At 38.5% G+C, this 19,149-nt stretch overlaps 2 protein-coding genes across 2 annotated transcripts; both read right to left on the reverse strand.

The window, feature by feature from the left end:
* Nucleotides 1-13,210: 13,210 nt before the first annotated feature.
* Nucleotides 13,211-13,912, reverse strand: LOC142171882 (uncharacterized). Its single transcript, XM_075235593.1, has 2 exons — nucleotides 13,729-13,912; nucleotides 13,211-13,635 (listed from the first exon to the last, which is right to left on the reverse strand). Exons 1-2 carry the CDS (start codon nucleotides 13,910-13,912, stop codon nucleotides 13,211-13,213), a joined length of 609 nt encoding a protein of 202 aa, XP_075091694.1.
* A 1,974-nt stretch (nucleotides 13,913-15,886) lies between these two features.
* LOC107794368 (transmembrane ascorbate ferrireductase 2) lies at nucleotides 15,887-18,097 on the reverse strand. The gene is made up of 3 exons (XM_075234372.1): nucleotides 18,022-18,097; nucleotides 16,492-16,691; nucleotides 15,887-16,354 (listed from the first exon to the last, which is right to left on the reverse strand). The coding sequence occupies exons 1-3, from the start codon at nucleotides 18,095-18,097 to the stop codon at nucleotides 16,049-16,051; spliced, it is 582 nt and encodes a 193-aa protein (XP_075090473.1). The 3' UTR covers nucleotides 15,887-16,048.
* Nucleotides 18,098-19,149: the final 1,052 nt, after the last annotated feature.

Here is a 19,149-nt window from a genome sequence, read left to right on the forward strand (position 1 = left end):
CAAAAGAATATATGAACACTTGTCAACTTTAAAATCTAAAGTGAACCAAAAAATAGCTCCGCAAAATATGAATAAATTTGTAGTTGGGTATGAGAATATAAGACAAACAAATTTAGAGGATTCCAAATGTATTGTAAGAGAACATTGGGATTGTGAGTTTGAAGTAAGAATTTGAATGTTGAATGAAATAGCTTTACAAGTTTATCATTGGAAATAAAATAAACAAATAAACCAATTAATTTTAAAAGAAAAAAGAATAAACCAATAAATATGTTTATATATTAATTTTCATACTGTAGCTTATTCCAGATTTTCACAGGCAGCCTTCAGCTTTCAAGTTGTAAGCATGGAAGAAAAAATACTCATTCTCCAGCAGCATAAACCATCCACATATGTCATTTTTATTTCTTCCATTTTATCCCAAAATCTTTTATAGGTGTCAGTCTTGTAGTATTAATCCTTAGTCCTCATTCTTATCATCGAAGTAGTTAGTGAGCTCCACACATATTTATACAAGAGAGTAAAAGCAGAAACATAAAACCTCGCTCCCCGAATTAGAAGTTAATGCTAACTTCGCATCTATTACATGAAGAAGCCTAAAGTAGGGAATTTACGAAAAAAGTAAGGAGAAAAAAGCTCAACAAATATGGAAAAGCCCTGCATAAAGGAAAACGACTCAAAATTTTTATCAAGAACAATCCTTTACAACATTTAGAGAGTAATGCTAGGTTATTAGTGACATACTGAGAAAAAACAATTTTCATGATGAGAAAAGGTTTGATGCTACCAGAGACACGATTACAATAAATGTAAATACCTTATATACACTTACTTTAAAGATACTTTTGCTGGATTTCTATATAATATACTGCACAAACTTGTTAATGAAATGTTCCAAAATTAAGTGTGTAGCATGAATTGTCATTTAGAAAGTAGATGTAAAGCTCAAACCTTCCTCGGAGCAAGCTAGAAAATGAGAAAGGTTTAGTATACTTTTAAAATGTCAAAATTGAGCTCAACAACTTTGCATCCAATTTTAGTTTTAGCATCATGAGGCAAGAAAGTTGTATCTGTTCCTCTGATTCTTTCAAAGTTATATATTCTAATAGGAATAATGAGTTATCATTGAAAAAGGTCATGTGTTGACACACTACTCATAAAGCTCTAGGCTGTAGTAAGATACCTTGTGATTAGTTATTCTCTAAGGCATTCACCTTTTCTTTCTAAAGCAAACCTCTATAGTGCTTTTCCCAACAAAAAGCATGACATTCTTTACTTTCATGAATTTTCCAGGAGGTATATCTCAGGAGACTCTATATATCAGTATCTATCTCTTCCATTTCAAAGTCCATACTTCTCAAAAATTTCTAAGAATAGCTAAGAAACAAATCGATATCACTTAAGTTTTGTGAGATATAAGAATGAACCTAACTTGAATTTTGTGACACAAAAAAAAAAGAAAAAAGACTCCTAACATTATTACCAACTCCCCTCAAAATCCCATTGTGTTGTTCCCCCAACTATGCTTAGAGAAAATAACGTTTGGTTTAAATTAAGATGAATTCTCAGTTTACTTATTTATTTTTCAAATATTCAATCCACATTTTTGAGATTTTTCTATACCTCAAATATATGGAAGATGACTTGATAAAGGTGACAAGGCAAATTCCACATACGATGAAAAGGCAACAATACAATAAAATAGGTACAATTGAGTTCATGGCCATCAAAAGGCAACACAAGTACTATAATCTTCATTGAAAGATCAAAGACGTTGTCGGACTTTATTACCAAAAAGATAATAGCAATATAGTTATTTATTAGGCCAATAATTATGGTAATAATATTTAAGAATGTTTAGAGCAGTAGTTATCAATTGTGTAGAAAGAGTAGTTATGAATTGTGCATAAATTGCAGTGGCGAAGATTATTTGGAGTATGCCTCAATCTCGTGTTTTGTCGTTGCAATCCTTGTGTCTCCACACCTATACAATTAGATTAGCCAAGTATATTAGTATCTTTACCCCACACACGCTAAAGCATAGAGTTATTTTTGGATGTATGTTATTCTTATACTTGTCGTACGATAATAAAACTGAAGCGACTTTCCTACTTTCTAATTAATGTGCAGCGGTTTGATTGTTGAGTCAACAACATTAGTTGCTGATTCTAGGTGAGAAACAACAATATTTTCCCGTAGAATTAGAGTAGGCAAATATAAATATATCAGTTTGTTAAATATGTGAGTAATGATGATCTTGAAGCTCGATCTGTAGCATCAATGGAGTCCTTCTAGAGAGTTCTGTGAAAGAGAAGTCATGAGAGAGAAACAAGAATTGGGAAAGTGAAAGCTCACTCTCATTTCTCAATGTAGTACAAAGTATATACACGTGTAATACCAAAAATACAATTAATGCTGAGCTGGTTGAGCTGGCCCATTAATTAACCCTACTAACTGTACAACTAACTAACATTACATATGAAAGTATAAAATTACAATTTATATCACTTTAACCTTATATCCATTTGGAAGGACTACTAATAAGGGATATGGAAGGGTTACAATATTGGTTAATAGAGATATATTGAAGGTCATGTGATTAGAGGCTCCTGAATCTAATATCCAAGAGTCAACCTTGTTTTTGAAGCATTCACAAGACAATTTGCCAAAATCAATAGAAGAAGTGCAAACTATTATACCTGCAAAGTTTACAGCACCATTGACAAGGTTTTGTAAAGCTGGAACTTTATCCTCCGGTCCCAATCTACAAATGTTGCAGCAAATTCAGGATCTGTCCAAATTGTTCCTTAGAGAGATTTACCTGCCCGACATCATCTAGATATTCTGATCCATCCTTTCTAACTGGCAATGCTTCAGTAGGCGTACCTTGCTGTAATGACCCGACCGATCGTTTTGAGCATTTGCACTTTGCTCGGTAGTTTACAGGCGTGAGTAGATTAGTATGATGTATTTTGACTTGTGTGAATCATTAGTTTGGTTTTCAGATTATTCGGGACTGATTTGGAAGAATAATTCTTAACTAGGGACCTTTAAATTTGAAAGAGTTAACCAATTTTGACTTTTTTTAGCATTTGACCTCGGATTAGAATTTTGATGGTTCCTTTAGCTCCGTTAGGTGATTTTGGACTTCGGAACGCGTCCGGATTATGATTTGGAGATCCATGGTTGAATTTGGCTCGAAATGGCGAAAGTTCAAATTTTGGAAAGGTTGACTGGGAGTGGACTTTTTGATATCGGGGTTGAATTCCAATTTCGGAAGTTGGAGCAGGTCCGTAATGTTGAATGTGACTTGTGTGCAAAATTTGAGGTCAATCGGCGTGATTTGATAGGTTTCGACATCGGTTGTGGAAGTTTGAAGTTCAAAGTTCATAGATTTTGATTTGAGATGTGATTCGTCGTTTTGATGTTGTTATGTGTGTTTTGAGGCCTCGAATAGGTCTGTATTGAGTTATGAAACTTGTTTGTATATTCGGACGGGGTCTCGAGAGGCTCGGGTGAGTTTCGGACGAGGTTCGGATCATTTAATTGCATTTTGGATTTTTGCTAAGATTTCTGGTTATGCTGTTTCCGCATCTGCGGAAGAGCAGGCGCAGATGCGAGTCCACAGATTCGGACAATTGGCTGCAGAAGCGTAGCAGGCTTGGCTGTAGGTCATCGCATATGCGGAGGAGGAGTCGCACCTGCGAGTGCGCAGAAGCAAAAATTGTTCCGCAGGTGCGGGGTTTGCTGGGCAAGGCTATTTTCGCAGAAGCGAAGTTTTTACCGCAGATGCGAGGAATTGTCCGCAAATACGGAATCGCTGGGGAAGAAGCTATATTATCGAAGGCTTTGGTTCTTTCTTCATTTTGGGAGCTATGGAGCTCGGATTGAGGCGATTCTTGAGTCAAGTTTTACCATATGAATTGGGGTAAGTGTTCTCTACTCGGTTTTGGGTATATTTCATGAATCTACCTTCGTTTTTGGTAATTGGTTTGTGAATTTTATAGAGGAAATTGGGGGTTTTGGCCTAAAGTTTCATAATATGAATTTTTGAGTTTTGAACATCGAATTAGGGTCGGATTTAAGTGAAACTAGTATGGTTGGACTCGTAATTGAATGGGTTGTTGAATTTCGTAAATTTTGTCGGGTTTCGAGATACGGGCCCGGGTTGGGCTTTTGGCCGATTTTGGGATTTTGATTCAAGATTTGATCTTTTCGATTGGGATTGGTTCCTTTAGCATTATTTGATGTATTTGAGTGGTTTTTTATTAGTTTTTGAGCCGTTCGGAGGTCGGAACGCGCAGGATTGCATTTTGGAGCATCGGTTGGCTTGCTTGGTGCTGGAATTGGCTTGTTCGAGGCAAGTAACTCTTCTAATCTTAGTGTTGAGGGTATGAAATCCCAGAATACGTGTTATGTGAGTGGTATTGAGGTGACGCACATGCTAGGTGACGGGCGTTTGGGCGTGCAACATGTGAATTGAGACTGTGTTGTTCCCATGGCAATGTATAATGGTCCTACTTTGTTGATATCCGTGTTTTTACCATGTGATAAAGTAGTTAAGCTGTCAAACATGCTAGATATCATGTTTAGGCATTATACCGATACTGTTTGGACCCATAGTGGTCATTTCTTATTGTCATCTCACTAATTTCATTGATATTTCACACTCGGTCACATCTATGCATTCATACCATATCTCAGTCTCAGATATTATTTATTGATACATCATATCATTGTTGTCGGGCTAGTTTCATGACATTGTGAGTCCGTGAGTAAGACTGGAGAGATTGATGACTGAGTGAGGCCGAGGGCCTGAGTGAGAGTGACATTTTGGGATCGAGCTGCACGCCGCAACATATTATATTGATTATATTTTATATGAATTGGTTGCATGCCGCAACATATTATATTGATTATATTTTATATGGATCGGGTTGCACGCCGCAACGAGCCTTCGGGCAATATATATATTATTGGATCGGGTTGCACGCCACAACAATATTGAATCGGGTTGCACTCCGCAATAATATTGAATCGGGTTGCACGTCGTAACAATATTGGATCGGGTTGCCCGCCGCAACAATATAGCGCATGGGCTGAAGGAGCCCCTTCGGAGTCTGCACACCCCCAGTGAGCTCAGTCGACTATATATATGTGGATCGGGTTGCACACCGCAACGGGTCTTATGGTCATATATGGATCGGACTGCACGCCGCAACAGGTATTATACAACATTGAGTGATTGAGTGTGCTGAGCATTGAGCATAGTGAGAGAGAATGCGAGACAGAGAGATTGATTACTCTGAGAGTGGGTACATGAGCTCATCATTGAGATGCATTGCATTTGACATGCGTACTTGAGATACATTCATATAGATGCATTTTCTTCTGCTACCCGATTTTGGGGACATTTATGATTTTACCTGTATCTTGATATGTAGGCATAGAGAAGTACTTTCATCATGCTATCTCAAAATGAAACATCTTACTATTTGTTAAAAGGAGTTTTGGGAAAAACCACAGTTTTCAAACTTACTCGTACTTTGGCTTTTTTTCGGTAAAAACATTTGGGTTTTCACTAAGATACTTGAAACAAAATGCCTATTCTTTTGGAACTGTGAACGAACTGAGCCTTTTATTTCCGAGATACTCTTTTGTTATGGTACTATGCTATTATGAACTGTGGTGGAATATTAGTGTTGTGCCCGACCCTTTTTGTTAGCTCGTCACTACTTTCAACCTAAGGTTAGGTTTGTTACTTATTGAGTACATGGGGGTCGGTTGTACTCATACTACACTTCTGCATCTTGCGTGCAGATAATGACTGTTGATGTTGCTTTGTTCGATGAGAGCTGAATTTGAAGATGTACCCGTGTCCCGGTTGTAGTTGCCTCTTGTTCGTGGTAGCTTTAGATATGTAAAACTCTGTTTATGTACTATTCAAACAGACTATGTATTTATTTCATTTCCGCTTTATAAACTTTATTCTTAGAAGTTCATGATTTGTACTACCAGTTCTTGGGAAATGTTTCAGATTCGGATACAGATAATTTCTTTACTTAATTACTTTATTAATTGTTATTGGAATTGGTTAGTGGTTAACTGGCTTATCTAGCGGGTTAGGTTAGGTTCCATCATGACTAGTTGGATTTTGGGTCATGACAAGTTGGTATCAGAGCTCTAGGTTTATAGGTTCTACAAGTCATGAGCAAGTATCTAGTAGAGTTTTGCTGATCAGTATAATAACGTCCATACCTATCTTTGAGAGGCTACAGGACATTTAGGATATACTTCCCATCTTTCATTCCTTATCGTGCGGCTTTGATTCAGCTTGAAGCGTAACTCTTTGAATTTATTCCACGCATTCGTAAGCGTATGTGAGCGCTCGGTATCGGCTGTGCGCCGACGACTTGTGATTCCGTGGTTGAGGTATGAGATGTGATTTTGGCGTGCTGATGATGGGCCAGTCTGGAGGATTTGAGGCCGAGTTTTGACAGTGGCTTGAGCACGGAGATTTCGGTTATATGAGCACGTGTTTCTGGGACTTATATGTCCGGTGGTGTCCCTGTTAAAGGAATTTGTGATTGGATGACTATGGGGTGAGTATGATGAGACTGCGAAATGTGTTGAGATTGTTCAAACGTGACGAGAAGAGTTTACTTGAGATGTAGCAAGGACTATGGGGTGTTTGATTTCTGTCTTGATATGGCGTATGGTCTCGAGTTATGGGTGTGTTGAGGGATCTCTGATGTTGTTTAGTTGTGGAGTGAAGTAGATTCTCATGTCCTGTTGATGAGTTCAGAATCCAGAAGATTAAGTGAGTGCGTAGTAGTCGTGACTGTGGAAGGGTATAGAGAGATGTCAGTTTGAGGTAGAGCAGGTGGGTTATCTCCTGCGAGGTGTCGTGAGGTTGTGTGATCCTTATGATGTTTTGAAGAGAGTTCTCTTTTACCAGTAGGGTATACTTGTATGATTTGCGTTTGGATCGGTTGTAACAGTTGACCTGGCTATCACGAGGATGAATGCGAGATTTGCTGATGATTTAAGGTATTATATAGTTTGTGTTACATGAGCTTACGTATGGTTTAGTTGAATTTCAGTGCAGGATTCTGGCAGTAATAGAGTATGGGTATCTTGATGTTATCGAGTGTTTTGTTCTGTGGCTTTGAGCCAAGTGGGGGAGCCTGCTATCGACGAGTTGATTGCACTGTTATGTGTTGTATTGGTTTCGATTCGGGGTATACTGGTGAATCAGTTATGACTTGCAGGGGTTGAGATTGAGGATGACTCGAGTAAGGAATTTCTAGATACAGTTGTATTACGCTCTATGGGTATATGGGAATCATTAAATAATTGAGTGGTTATTCGCGAAGGATGTAGGGTACATGGAGTATGAATTTGCTCGATTGCTTAGGAGTATGGACTAATCCCTTGGGTGTTGGTGTACTAATGGGGAACATGTCGTTCGGTCCGTTTGGTCGGTTCAATTGAGATTTGAGTAGAGTGGATGACTCTCGAGAATAGTTCTAATGGATTCAAGAATTATATATAGAAATTGAGAATTTCAGATTGGTATATGGCTAGGATCTGATATTTGCATGGGATGATGTCGAGACTTGTGGCATTTTTATATCATTGTGGATTATGCATTTCAGTATCAAGAAAGGGAAGAGGAACAATTTTAAATTCACATAAGGTCTTTCGGAGTGGATATCTCGGTTGCGGTGCTTTTAGGGTACTTAAAAAGGAATTCGGCGGCTTATGGGCCTTAGGGCGTTGTGGTTTATAATAGGGTCTCTTGTGTGGTGAATTTTGTTTAAGGGTCGTCGTGTTCCAGCAAGGAGAAGTATCAGTCTGGAGGCAATTTGGAAAGGACTTGAAGAAATAGGACAACGTGGTAGTAGTTTGGATCAGCACAGTAACGGATATAATCGGGTCTTTGGGTACTTATGATGTGGCTAGTCTCTACAGGTGTTTCGTGGCAATGCTCTTGGGTTTTGGTAACCTACGTGGCTGGGTTGAGTTAGAGAGATTCGATTCAGATAGCTTGATTATGTGCAAATGGGTTTCGAAGAGTTCTCAATGGTTTTTACCAATGTTCGAGGGGTATATTTCCTGCTGGCGTGAGGAGCATGTGGTGTATAGTGAATTTCTCCTGGATGAAATCAAATGGAAGTTCCTTGTCTAATTGAGTACGTAGTTGTTTGTGACTCAGAATGGACTATGAAATTCTCGTATTTTTCATATTACGGCATGGTATATGCGGTGTGTTGTGTGGGATTGAGATTTATGTGAACGGGATCACAGTTCTATTTAGAAGGGAAGGTCACAAAAAAAATATTCGTAGGCAGCATGGACGGTTTCAGATGACTAGGCAAATGATATTACTAATCGGTATGGCCTGATGAGAGTATACATTTCAGAAGGGGAAATGTGTTTTGATTTATGGGCATTTCATTGGTATTACGACACTCTCCTGGTTGATCGACTGCTGATATTCAAATTTTTGCTATGTGGCACGGAAATTTTTAGAAGTATTCATCGTGGGATGATTGTGTATGAGAGATGTGTTAGACATTATGGCGGTGGAATTTGGATCAGACATGGTGATTCGTGTGTTCTGTGGATTTGTAGACTGGGAGTTTTCAAGATCATGTTGTTTCATGGTTGTGGACTGTGAAGTCATGGCCGAAGCTAGCTTGACGATAATATGTGTTATGATTCAGTCATTGTGGGCTTTCGGAAGGTTATTTATCCATGTGTGGGTGCCCGGAGTTGATTTGGGGGTCCATTGGTAGGCCCAATTAAGGTGTGTATTCTACACCGAGTCAGATTGGTTGTCTCCATACTGCTATTATTGAGAGAAGTACCATTCGGTTGTTGTTGAACTTATTCGTGGTCGGAAATGATCTGTGAGTTACTCTTCTATGCTATGAGAAGTTGTGATCTATTGGTTATAAACACACCTGGTGCGGTTCTATTTGGGATTTATAGCGAAATTTGAGCGAGATGAGTAATTGGGTATTGCATGGTTGATGGCGTATGTGTTATGTTCTTTCGGGTTTTGCGTGGCATTATGTCATCTGCTTTCCATGGTTATGGTAATGCACTTTGAGTACTTGATGTCAGATTGCGCGTGGTTATTGATATTGAGCATGGTGGTTGAGGTATTTCATATAGATCAGTGTTTGGATGGGGTCACGCATTGCGACAGAGTTATGTTGAGATATGATCCTTGGTGTTAGATCCGCGTGTTATGGTTCAACGATGTGTAATAGGTTCTTAGCATTGCGTCGGGGTGGTACCCGTCGAGCTTGCGAGACAGTTCTCTTGTTTGAGTCATTTTTGTGATTGAGTACATCTGGAATGTTGCTTATTGGTGCACGGATTGCAAGGGTTGTGGCTTTAGATAGTATTGGTGTGGCATGTCAGTAGAGTAGCTGGTGTTTGATAAGATGAAGTCATCGGATCTAGGATGGGTGCTATCAGATTTGATTGTGGTATATTTCGAAGGATAATATCGAAAGTTGGCTTAGAAAGTTTCTATGGTTCTTGTCGAAGGAGAGGGAGCTCCACCACTGGTGGATCTGATGAATGGTGATGAGTTTTGCATGTTTCTTTCATCATTGGCAGTGTACGAAGGTTTAGAACGAGGCTTTGTTTGATATGAGTTTGTTACCGGCATTGGGTGGTTTTGAGCAGCTGGTGTGATTAGAAATCATTGCTTCGAGCATCTGAGCTATGTGGTATTTGAGTTTTGAGTATTTGAGTTATGGTTACGGCTTTTGATACAGCTTGTTCAGAATTATACAGTGTGTAGGTTGTGGGATTCAGATCTATAAGAAATTCCGGATGTTGGAAATTGGATTCAAAGGCTTGTGGGCTAGGTTGAATTGAGAAATTTCAGTTATGTTGTGTTATCGGACCTGTATGGGATAGGGTGACGTGGGATCACCCCCGGGTATGTGCATGGTAAGGTTATACGGCGGTTTGATAGCTTTGTGAACAACTCTGGACATGTTCGAGGATGAACGTATGTTTAAGTGGGGGAGGATGTAACGATCCGACCGATCATTTTGAGCATTTGCACTTCGCTTGGTAGTTTACGGGCGTGAGTAGCTCCGTATGATATATTTTGACTTGTGTGAATCGTCGGTTTGGTTTTCAGGTTATTCGGGACTGATTTGGAAAAATGATTCTCAGCTAGGGAGCTTTAAATTTGAAAGAGTTGACCAAGTTTGGCTTTTTAACATTTGATATCGGATTGGAATTTTGATGATTCCGTTAGCTCCGTTGGGTGATTTGGGACTTAGAAACGCGTCCGGATTGTGATTTGGAGGTCCGTGGTTGAATTTGGCTCGAAATGACGAAAGTTGAAATTTTGGAAAGGTTCACCGGGAGTGAACTTTTTGATATCGGGATTGGATTCTGATTCCGAAAGTTGGAGCAGGTCCATAATGTCGAATGTGACTAGTGTGCAAAATTTGAGGTCAATCGGACGTGATTTGATAGGTTTCGGCATCGATTGTGGAAGTTTGAAGTTCAAAGTTCATAGATTTCGATTTTAGATGTGATTCGTTGTTTTGATGTTGTTATGTGTGTTTTGAGGCCTCGAGTAGGTCCGTATTGTGTTATGGAACTTGTTGGTATATTCGGACGGGGTCCCGAGAGACTCGGGTGAGTTTCGGACAAGGTTCGGATCATTTAATTGCATTTTGGATTTTTGCTAAGATTTCTAGTTCTGGTGTTTCCGCATCTATGGAAGAGTGTGCGCAGATGCGAGTCCGCATATGCGAACATTTTGCCGCAGAAGAGTAGCAGGCTTGGCTGGAGGTCATCGCAGATGTGGAGGAGGAGTCGCACCTGCTCAGAAGCGGAAATTATTCCGCAAGCGCGGGGTTTGCTGGGCAAGGCTATTTTCGCAGAAGCCAAGTTTTTACCGCAGAAGCGGTGGTCACAGATGCGACGAATTGTCCGCAAATGCTGAATCGCTAGGGCAGAAGCTATATTATAGAGGGCTTTGGTTCTTTCTTCATTTTGGGAGCTATGGAGCTTTGACTAAGGCGATTCTTGAGGCAATTTTCACCATATGAATTAGGGTAGGTGTTCTCTACTCGATTTTGGGTATATTTCATGAATCTATCTTCGTTTTTGGTAATTGGATTGTGAATTTTATAGAGGAAACTGGAGGGTTTGGCCTAAAGTTTCATAATATGAATTTTTGAGTTTTTAACATCGAATTGGTGTTGGATTTGAGTGAAACTAGTATGGTTGGACTCGTAATTGAATGGGTTAATGAATTTCGTAAATTTTGTCGGTCTCCGAGGTGCGGGCCCGGGTTGGGCTTTTAGCCGATTTTAGGCTTTTGATTCAAGATTTTATCTTTTCGATCGGGATTAGTTCCTTTAGCATTGTTTGATGTATTTGAGTTGTTTTTGGTTAGTGTTTGAGCCGTTCGGAGGTCTGAACGCCCGGGATGGCATTTTGGAGCATCGCTTGGCTTGCTCGGTGTTGAAATTGGCTTGTTCGAGGTAAGTAACTTTTCTAATCTTAGTGCTGAGAGTATGAAACCCCGAAATACGTGTTATGTGATTGGTATTGAGGTGACACACATGCTAGGTATCGGGCGTGAGGGCGTGCACTATGTGAATTATGACTTTGTTGTTCCCATAGCATTGTATAGTGGTCCTAATTTGTTGATATCCGTATTTTCACCATGTGATAAAGTAGTTAAGCTGTCAATCATGCTAGATATCATGTTTAGGCATTATGCCGATACTGTTTGGACTCATTGTGGTCGTTTCTTACTGTCATCTCACTGATTTCATTGATATTTCATACTCAGTTATATCCATGCATTCTTACAATATCTCAGTCTCAGATATTATTTATTGATACATCATATCATTGTTATCGGGTTAGTTTCATGACATTGTGAGCCCGTGAGTGAGACTGGAGAGAGTGATGACTGAGTGAGGCCGAGGGCCTAAGTGAGAATGACATTTTGGAATCGGGCTGCACGCCGCAACATATTATATTGATTATATTTTATATGGATCGGGTTGCACGCCGCAATGAGCCTTCGGACTATAAATTATATAGCGCTTGGGCTGAAGGAGCCCCTCCGGAGTCTGCACACCCCAGTGAGCGCAGTCGACTATATATATGTAGATCGGGTTGCACGCCACAACGGGACTTATGGTCATATATGGATCGGGTTGCACGCCGCAGCAAGTATTGTACAACGCTGAGTGATTGAGTATGCTGAGCATTGAGCATAGTGAGAGAGAATGCGAGACAGTGAGATTGAGTACTCTGAGAGTGTGGGTACATGATCTCATCATTGAGATGCATTGTATTTGACATGCGTACTTGAGATACATGCATAAAGATGCATTTCCTTCTGCTACCCGGTTTTGGGGACATTTATGATTTTACCTGTATCTTGACATGTAGGCATAGAGAAGTACTTTCCTCATGCTATCTAAAAATGAAACGTCTTACTATTTGTTGAAAGGAGTTTTGGAAAAAACCACAGTTTTCAAACTTACTGGTACTTTGGCTTTCTTTTTTCGGTAAAAAGATTTGGTTTTCACTGAGATACTTGAAAAGAAATGCCTATTTTTTTTGGAACTGTGAACGAACTGAGCCTTTTATTTTCGAGATACTCTTTTGTTATTGTACTATGTTGTTATGAACTGTGGTGGAATATTGGTATTGCACCCGATCCTTTTTGTTAGATCGTCACTACTTTCAACCTAAGGTTAGGTTTGTTACTTATTGAGTACATAGGGTCGGTTGTACTCATACTACACTTCTGCACCTTGCGTGTAGATAATGACTGATGATGTCGTTGTGTTCGATAGGAGCTAGATTTGAAGATGTACCTGCGTCCCGATTGTAGCTGCCTCTTGTTCGTGGTAGCTTTAGATCTGTAAAACTCTGTTTATGTATTATTCAAACAGGCTGTGCATTTATTTCATTTTCGCTTTATAAACTATATTCTTAGAAGCTCATGATTTGTACTACCAGTTCTTGGGGAATGTATCAGATTCAGATAATCTCTTTACTTAATTGCTTTATTAATTATTATTGGAATTGGTTAGTGGTTAACTGGCTTACCTAGTGGGTTGGGTTAGGTGTCACCACGACTAGTTGAATTTTAGGTCGTAACACTTGCACATTGGCTACTATTCTCTTTCCATTGTTAAACCTTGCAACTTGATTCATGTTCTGTCCTGCATTTGATCTTTGAGTGTGTGAATTTCCAAAGCTCTGAGGGTACCCCGTACAGTTTGTAACACTTATCCTTGGTATGCCCTGATCTCTTATAGTAGTCACAAAATGGTCGAGGCATATTGCCTCCAGTGAAATTGTTATTGGCAGGGTAATTTGTTCTGTAGGTACCGGGTTTTGATGTGTTGACATTTAGGGAAGTAGACTCAAGAAATATTTGGTTATTTGGTTTGATCTCTCTTTGCTTCTCATCTTGAATGAGTAGTGAAAAAACTTGTGCAAGAGTTGGCTGCGGATTCATCATAAGAATGCTTCCACGGACGACAGTGTAGATCCCATTAAGTCCCATGAGGAACTGTATTAATCTCCTGTCCTGCTCGGCCTTGTGCATGTTCTCTTTGGCACCACGGGTACAGGTATAACTGCAGTGAGTCTTCTTACTCAAAGTATTCAACTCTTCCTAGAGCTTTTTCAACTTAGTGTAATAACCTGTAATGTCCAGCACACCCTGGGACAGATCATTTATTTCCTTTTGGATTTGGTACAGCCTAGCACCATTAGTTTGCTCATAGCGATCCTCCAACTCTCTCCACAGTTCAACATCATTCTTAGCATATTTCACACTGTCTGCAATGTCTTTGGAGAGTGAATTTAGTATCCAAGACGTTACCATATCGTTTCCCACTTATAAACCCTAACTTATTTTTGACGGACAAACCTCACATGACACTACGCCTCCAAGATCTATACCCAATTCCACTAAAAGGAACTGAGACGAGCATCGCTCCAGGGTTGTCTGACGGATGTAGATAGAGTGGATCACTTGGATCTATTCCGGTGCTCATCGCGGCGGCGACACAGGTAGATGAAAATAAGAGAGGCGATGACAGCTAGTCGAGCATGAGCTTCCCCGCTCTGATACCATGTTAAGTATGTGATTAATAATGAGCTTGAAGCTCGATCTGGAGCTTCAATGGGGTCCTTCTAGAGAGTTCTGTGAAAGAGAAATAGAATTGGGAAAGTGAAAGCTCATTCTCATTTCTCAGTGTAGTATAGAGTATATACACGTGTAATACCAAATATACAACTAATGCTGAGCTGGCTGAGCTGGCCCACTAATTAACCCTACTAACTGTACAACTAACTAACATTACATATAAAAGTATAATTATACAAGTCTCAACACAGTTACTCATGATATCAAAATTATATCGTGGTATTTTGTTAGATAGAGTACGTAAATAAGATTATAGTACAATTGCATGAACACACAAAAAGTGAAGAAAAACTAAAAATGATGAAAACAATTACCAAAAAAAAGGAAGAGGAGAAAAGAGAGCACTCGGCGCATTGACACTTCACATAGAAGAAAATAATCATGCGCATACAACATAAAGTACAAATATTAACTGGTAGCATACAGAAGCAAGAACCAAATCCCAAGGTTAACATTTTGTTCTCACAAAGCACACAAAGATAGAAGCGTTTTTTGCGATATAAACGCAAAATTACACCACAAGACCTCTTCACATACACAAATTTTCTTCCGACAATGCTTCTATCAGTTCGAGAGAGAGAAGGCAACCTCCAACGAGTTCGAACAACATGAATGATATCAGTTATTAGTTACTTATATTTTTTACGCCAATTATGCTCTTTCAATAGAATTAGAGTAGGAGAATATATATGTTGATTAGATTAGAATTGCTAAGCATAATTGGTAACGATTATGTTTGAAAGGATTACATACCGGGAACTGTTGATTGAACAACAGTAGTTGCTGTTTTTCGGTGGCGGGTACGATATTTTTTCAAACAGTGAGTGACTGGTATGGCATTTTTTCAAACAGTTGATGGGCATAAAAGTAAGGAGGGAGAGAATGGTATTAAACAGATGAAGGAGTACATAGAAAGTGAAAGAGATGGAGGATTATAGAGAAAGCAAAAGAAAACAGAGAATAGATAATCGGTATGAAATAAGCGATTGTAAATATGAAGGGGTATGTGTATTTCGAGTTTTTTTTGGTTATTCACGGGGGGAGTAAAACTTTTAAAAGGGCAACAAAGCGTAGAGTCAGGAAACAGGATTTGCTGCTGAATGGGAGCGCCACATCATCGGCCTTAGGTTCCTCAATTATATATATATATATATATATAGAGAAAGATATGATATGGAATTTGAAAACTGTACTCTCTCCCCAATTATAACATATAAATATTTGTATAACTATAAATTACCTTATTATAGTTTAAACTTAAATTATTTTTAAATATAAAAAATATCACACTTTCTGAGACAGAGAGAATAAAATTGCAGGGCGAGAAGGAGTATTTTATTTTACTTTACACCTGTCAGTTTTTTCATCCATTTCCGAATAATTAATGATTGCAAGTTGTCATGGCTTCAGGTGTTGGGTTTTCTATTTTTTAACTGTTACAGTGAAGATTCCAATTTTTTTGTCCTCTCAGGGCAGTTTTTGGAAGGTGTTTCTTAGTATTAGCGTTGACAAATCTACATAATTGTGATAAAAAATTTCATATCCTGTGTTTTTTTTCACAAATCCCAACTTCGATGCATGAAAGTAACTGTGTCATAGATGATGTGAATCAGAGAATAGAAGTTACATCCTTTCCCCATACAATGAAACTTCAGAAAATGCAGTAACTTATGAATGTTACCTGATCATATATTGAGCTTAATAAACATTCACATCTTTCTTTACCAAATAAAATTTAACCCTTCGATACATGAAGTTTGATATATAGTCTCTATCACAAAACTGAAGTTTCAAATACACATTGGCTTGTGCTTATTCTGCTAGTTCCCTGTGAATGTCACCTTTTCCATTCATTGGAGAGACTATGGCAAGAATAACCAGTCCACCCAAAACAACAATCAAGACGCCCAAACAGTTCACTAGCAATGCCTCGGTGGAGTAGCGTGATATTATGTGGCTTGCTTGAAGGAATGTAGCTTTCTCTAAGATGCCAGTAGCACAAGTAACAATAGCAAGGGCATATATGTATATGCCAAAAAAGACATGCCACGGTAGGAGACTCGCTCTACTGTTCCTTGAACCACCTGGATACCAGAAGGTTGCAAAACCAGCAGCCCACTGTCCAGAAGAAGTTATTGAGAAACTAATTTATGCACTATCATATATAGCACTCCCCTAAAAATGATAATGCAAAGTGACAGAACAGGGAAAAGGATACAACAAAAGAGTAGCATTAGGGAACTTAAGGAAAGTACCTGGACACCAAATAGAAAAAGGCAAGCTAAGCCCAACCATGAGTGAAGACTATAAAAGTTGTCGATTCCTTTGTCAATATGAAACTTCCAAGCAGCCCAAACACCAATTAGACTCAAAAAGAAAGCCATGAATTGCAGGACAAGATGAACTAATTTCCGGAAGCTCTTTGTTCCTGAGACTGTCTTGTACGCCAGCATTGCTGTAGCAATACACACCAAATTTGGACATAACATAATCCATGATGTGAGATATATAAGCTATGCTGAATTGCTTTCTGGTTAGGATGCAAGAACTGAAAATGTCACATAACTTTAAACTGGAATGATACTTCTTTTTTTTTTTTTTTCCTTTTCTCTTTTCTGATAAGTTACTGAAGAATGATACTTTTCCCTAGAATCAATTCAATAAAGCAGTGCATGTAGAGAACAGTTTAACAAGCACACTTAAAAAAAATACAGCAGCTAGATAAATTTTAAACATATTCTTTTCATACAAAATGTATAGACAAACAAATTGAAATTAAAATGAAAAATTACTTTGTTTGAAAGTCTAGAAAAATGAAGAAATTGCACTGAAAGCGGGAGCATGTACACTAGTCTAAAAACGGGAGGCGTTGTTAGACTTTACTTTTTTTTCTTTTGCATATATAACGCTCGTAATATTGCAAGATAACTATACCATATTTCACAACAAGACCTAAGGATACTTCTGTTAATCATAGTCATTGACGGAAAGATGCTAATTACTATTAGAAGCAATGATCAAGTATTTAGCACTGATTCTTAAAAGAACCCATCAGCCACAGCATTATTGTTATCAGCACTCGATCCTTAGTTCCTTACAAAATTGGGATAAAAGAAACAAAATATCTGAGGTCTACATTAATGCCTAATCTGAATTGACCTGCAAATTCTATGGCAATTTCACTCATCAAACGGTGTTCTGTGGAATTTTCACTTGCACAATAACAAGTACATTATAAAGAAATGTCAAGGTAGATAATTGTTTTTGCGGATGATGATATTTCATTTATGATGCAAAAAGTATTTTGGAAAATTGACAAAGGCACGTATCCAAACTAATAGATAGAGGAATGAAAAGGAAGTCCCTTTAGGCTCGAGCAAGTTTGGAGGTAGTCTCCATGAGCAAGCACCAAAGTACTAGGGTACAATTAAAAATAATGTAAAAATTCAGTAACAGCAATTCTTCATTGCCAAGCGCGATTATGGATCAATGCTAAAGTTTGTAATAATTTAGTCAGTTAAGAGAAAATAGAAAACATTTACATTCATCTAGTTGTACATGGATATAACAATAATACATCAGAATTCTATCAATGACTTATGATAAAGTAGCTCTTCAAAATGAGTCATTATGTGTAAGTCTTTAAGCTACACAGCAAGAAACAGCAGCATGGTAGAGACATTTAATCTCTTATTCCATCCTCTGCTTATAATTAGAAGATTGCTTTTAAGAACACTCAACAACAAAATGGTTAAATTAGTTTGACTTGTAGTCTTAATCTTTACCTTCACCATTTAGAAGGACGAGGCTGATTACCATTAAAACAGGATGAACCTGCATGAGACAATATGAAAAGCACATATAAGAAAGAGGTTTGCTTCAGTCTCCGGGAAGCTCTGAAACTTAAACGGCACTACAACAAAGGACAAGTACAAAAACAATCTTGACAGATATTAGTAGTGGACGTTTTCCGGGGAAGAAAATGCTAAAAGTAGAAGTGACAGGATTGACATTTCTTGTTAGGCACATCCTTTAAGTCTCTTCCTCAAACATTGACACGGTTCAAATTCACTAACTGGGAGAAGCAGCAATAGGTACAGGAGCTATCACTAAGGCATCACTTGCTTCACCAGTCAGTCCCTTGCTCGGACTCTTCACTTTCGGTGCTGCACTCGTGCCGACACGACGTGGGTGTGGTTACGATCCATACCGGATCTGGTCAACCAATTTTGGGTACTTTGACCAAAATCGACGAAGAAGTTCGGGACAGATACAATGATTTTCAAAATCAAACAAAAGCTAAGGTGAGATTGAATAAAATGGAATACCTTATATATAAAAATTTCTATGCCAGTCTTTTTCCTTTATCTCCTTCCCGGATTCTTCTCTTGATCAATATTTTCTCCTTCTCGAAATATCTTGTAAGTTTTTCTCATAAAGTCTCATAACTTAGACATATTTTTATAACTCTATTTTTAGATATTTGAATTATTTTTAGGTGAATCCCCACACCCGTATCCATATCCATCGAATCTTACAATTTAGATCATGAAGGATCTGACTTCTAGATCCATACCCGTATCGGACACCTGCACCCAAGCAGCTTAGGTAAAGATAATAGAAATGCTCTCAACATAGTAGTTCCCCTAACAAAGAAAACAACGTTAACCACAATTATTGCAATTCAGATGACCCTCATCATAATAATCACTTTCTAGCCATAATCCAATACTCTTAGCTGTATGTAACTGATCGATCAACCGATCAACTACACCCTCAATCCCAAACTAGTTGGGATCGGCTTAGGGATCTCAAATGGGCAGGTTAGGCAACATTTGGGCGGGCTAAAATGGGTTAAATCAATAATTGGGTTGAGCTATAACCCGCCCAATGTTTGTTGGGTAAAAACGGCC

This window comes from Nicotiana tabacum, chromosome 17 (assembly GCF_000715075.1).
Source record: "Nicotiana tabacum cultivar K326 chromosome 17, ASM71507v2, whole genome shotgun sequence".
Lineage (NCBI taxonomy): Eukaryota > Viridiplantae > Streptophyta > Magnoliopsida > Solanales > Solanaceae > Nicotiana > Nicotiana tabacum.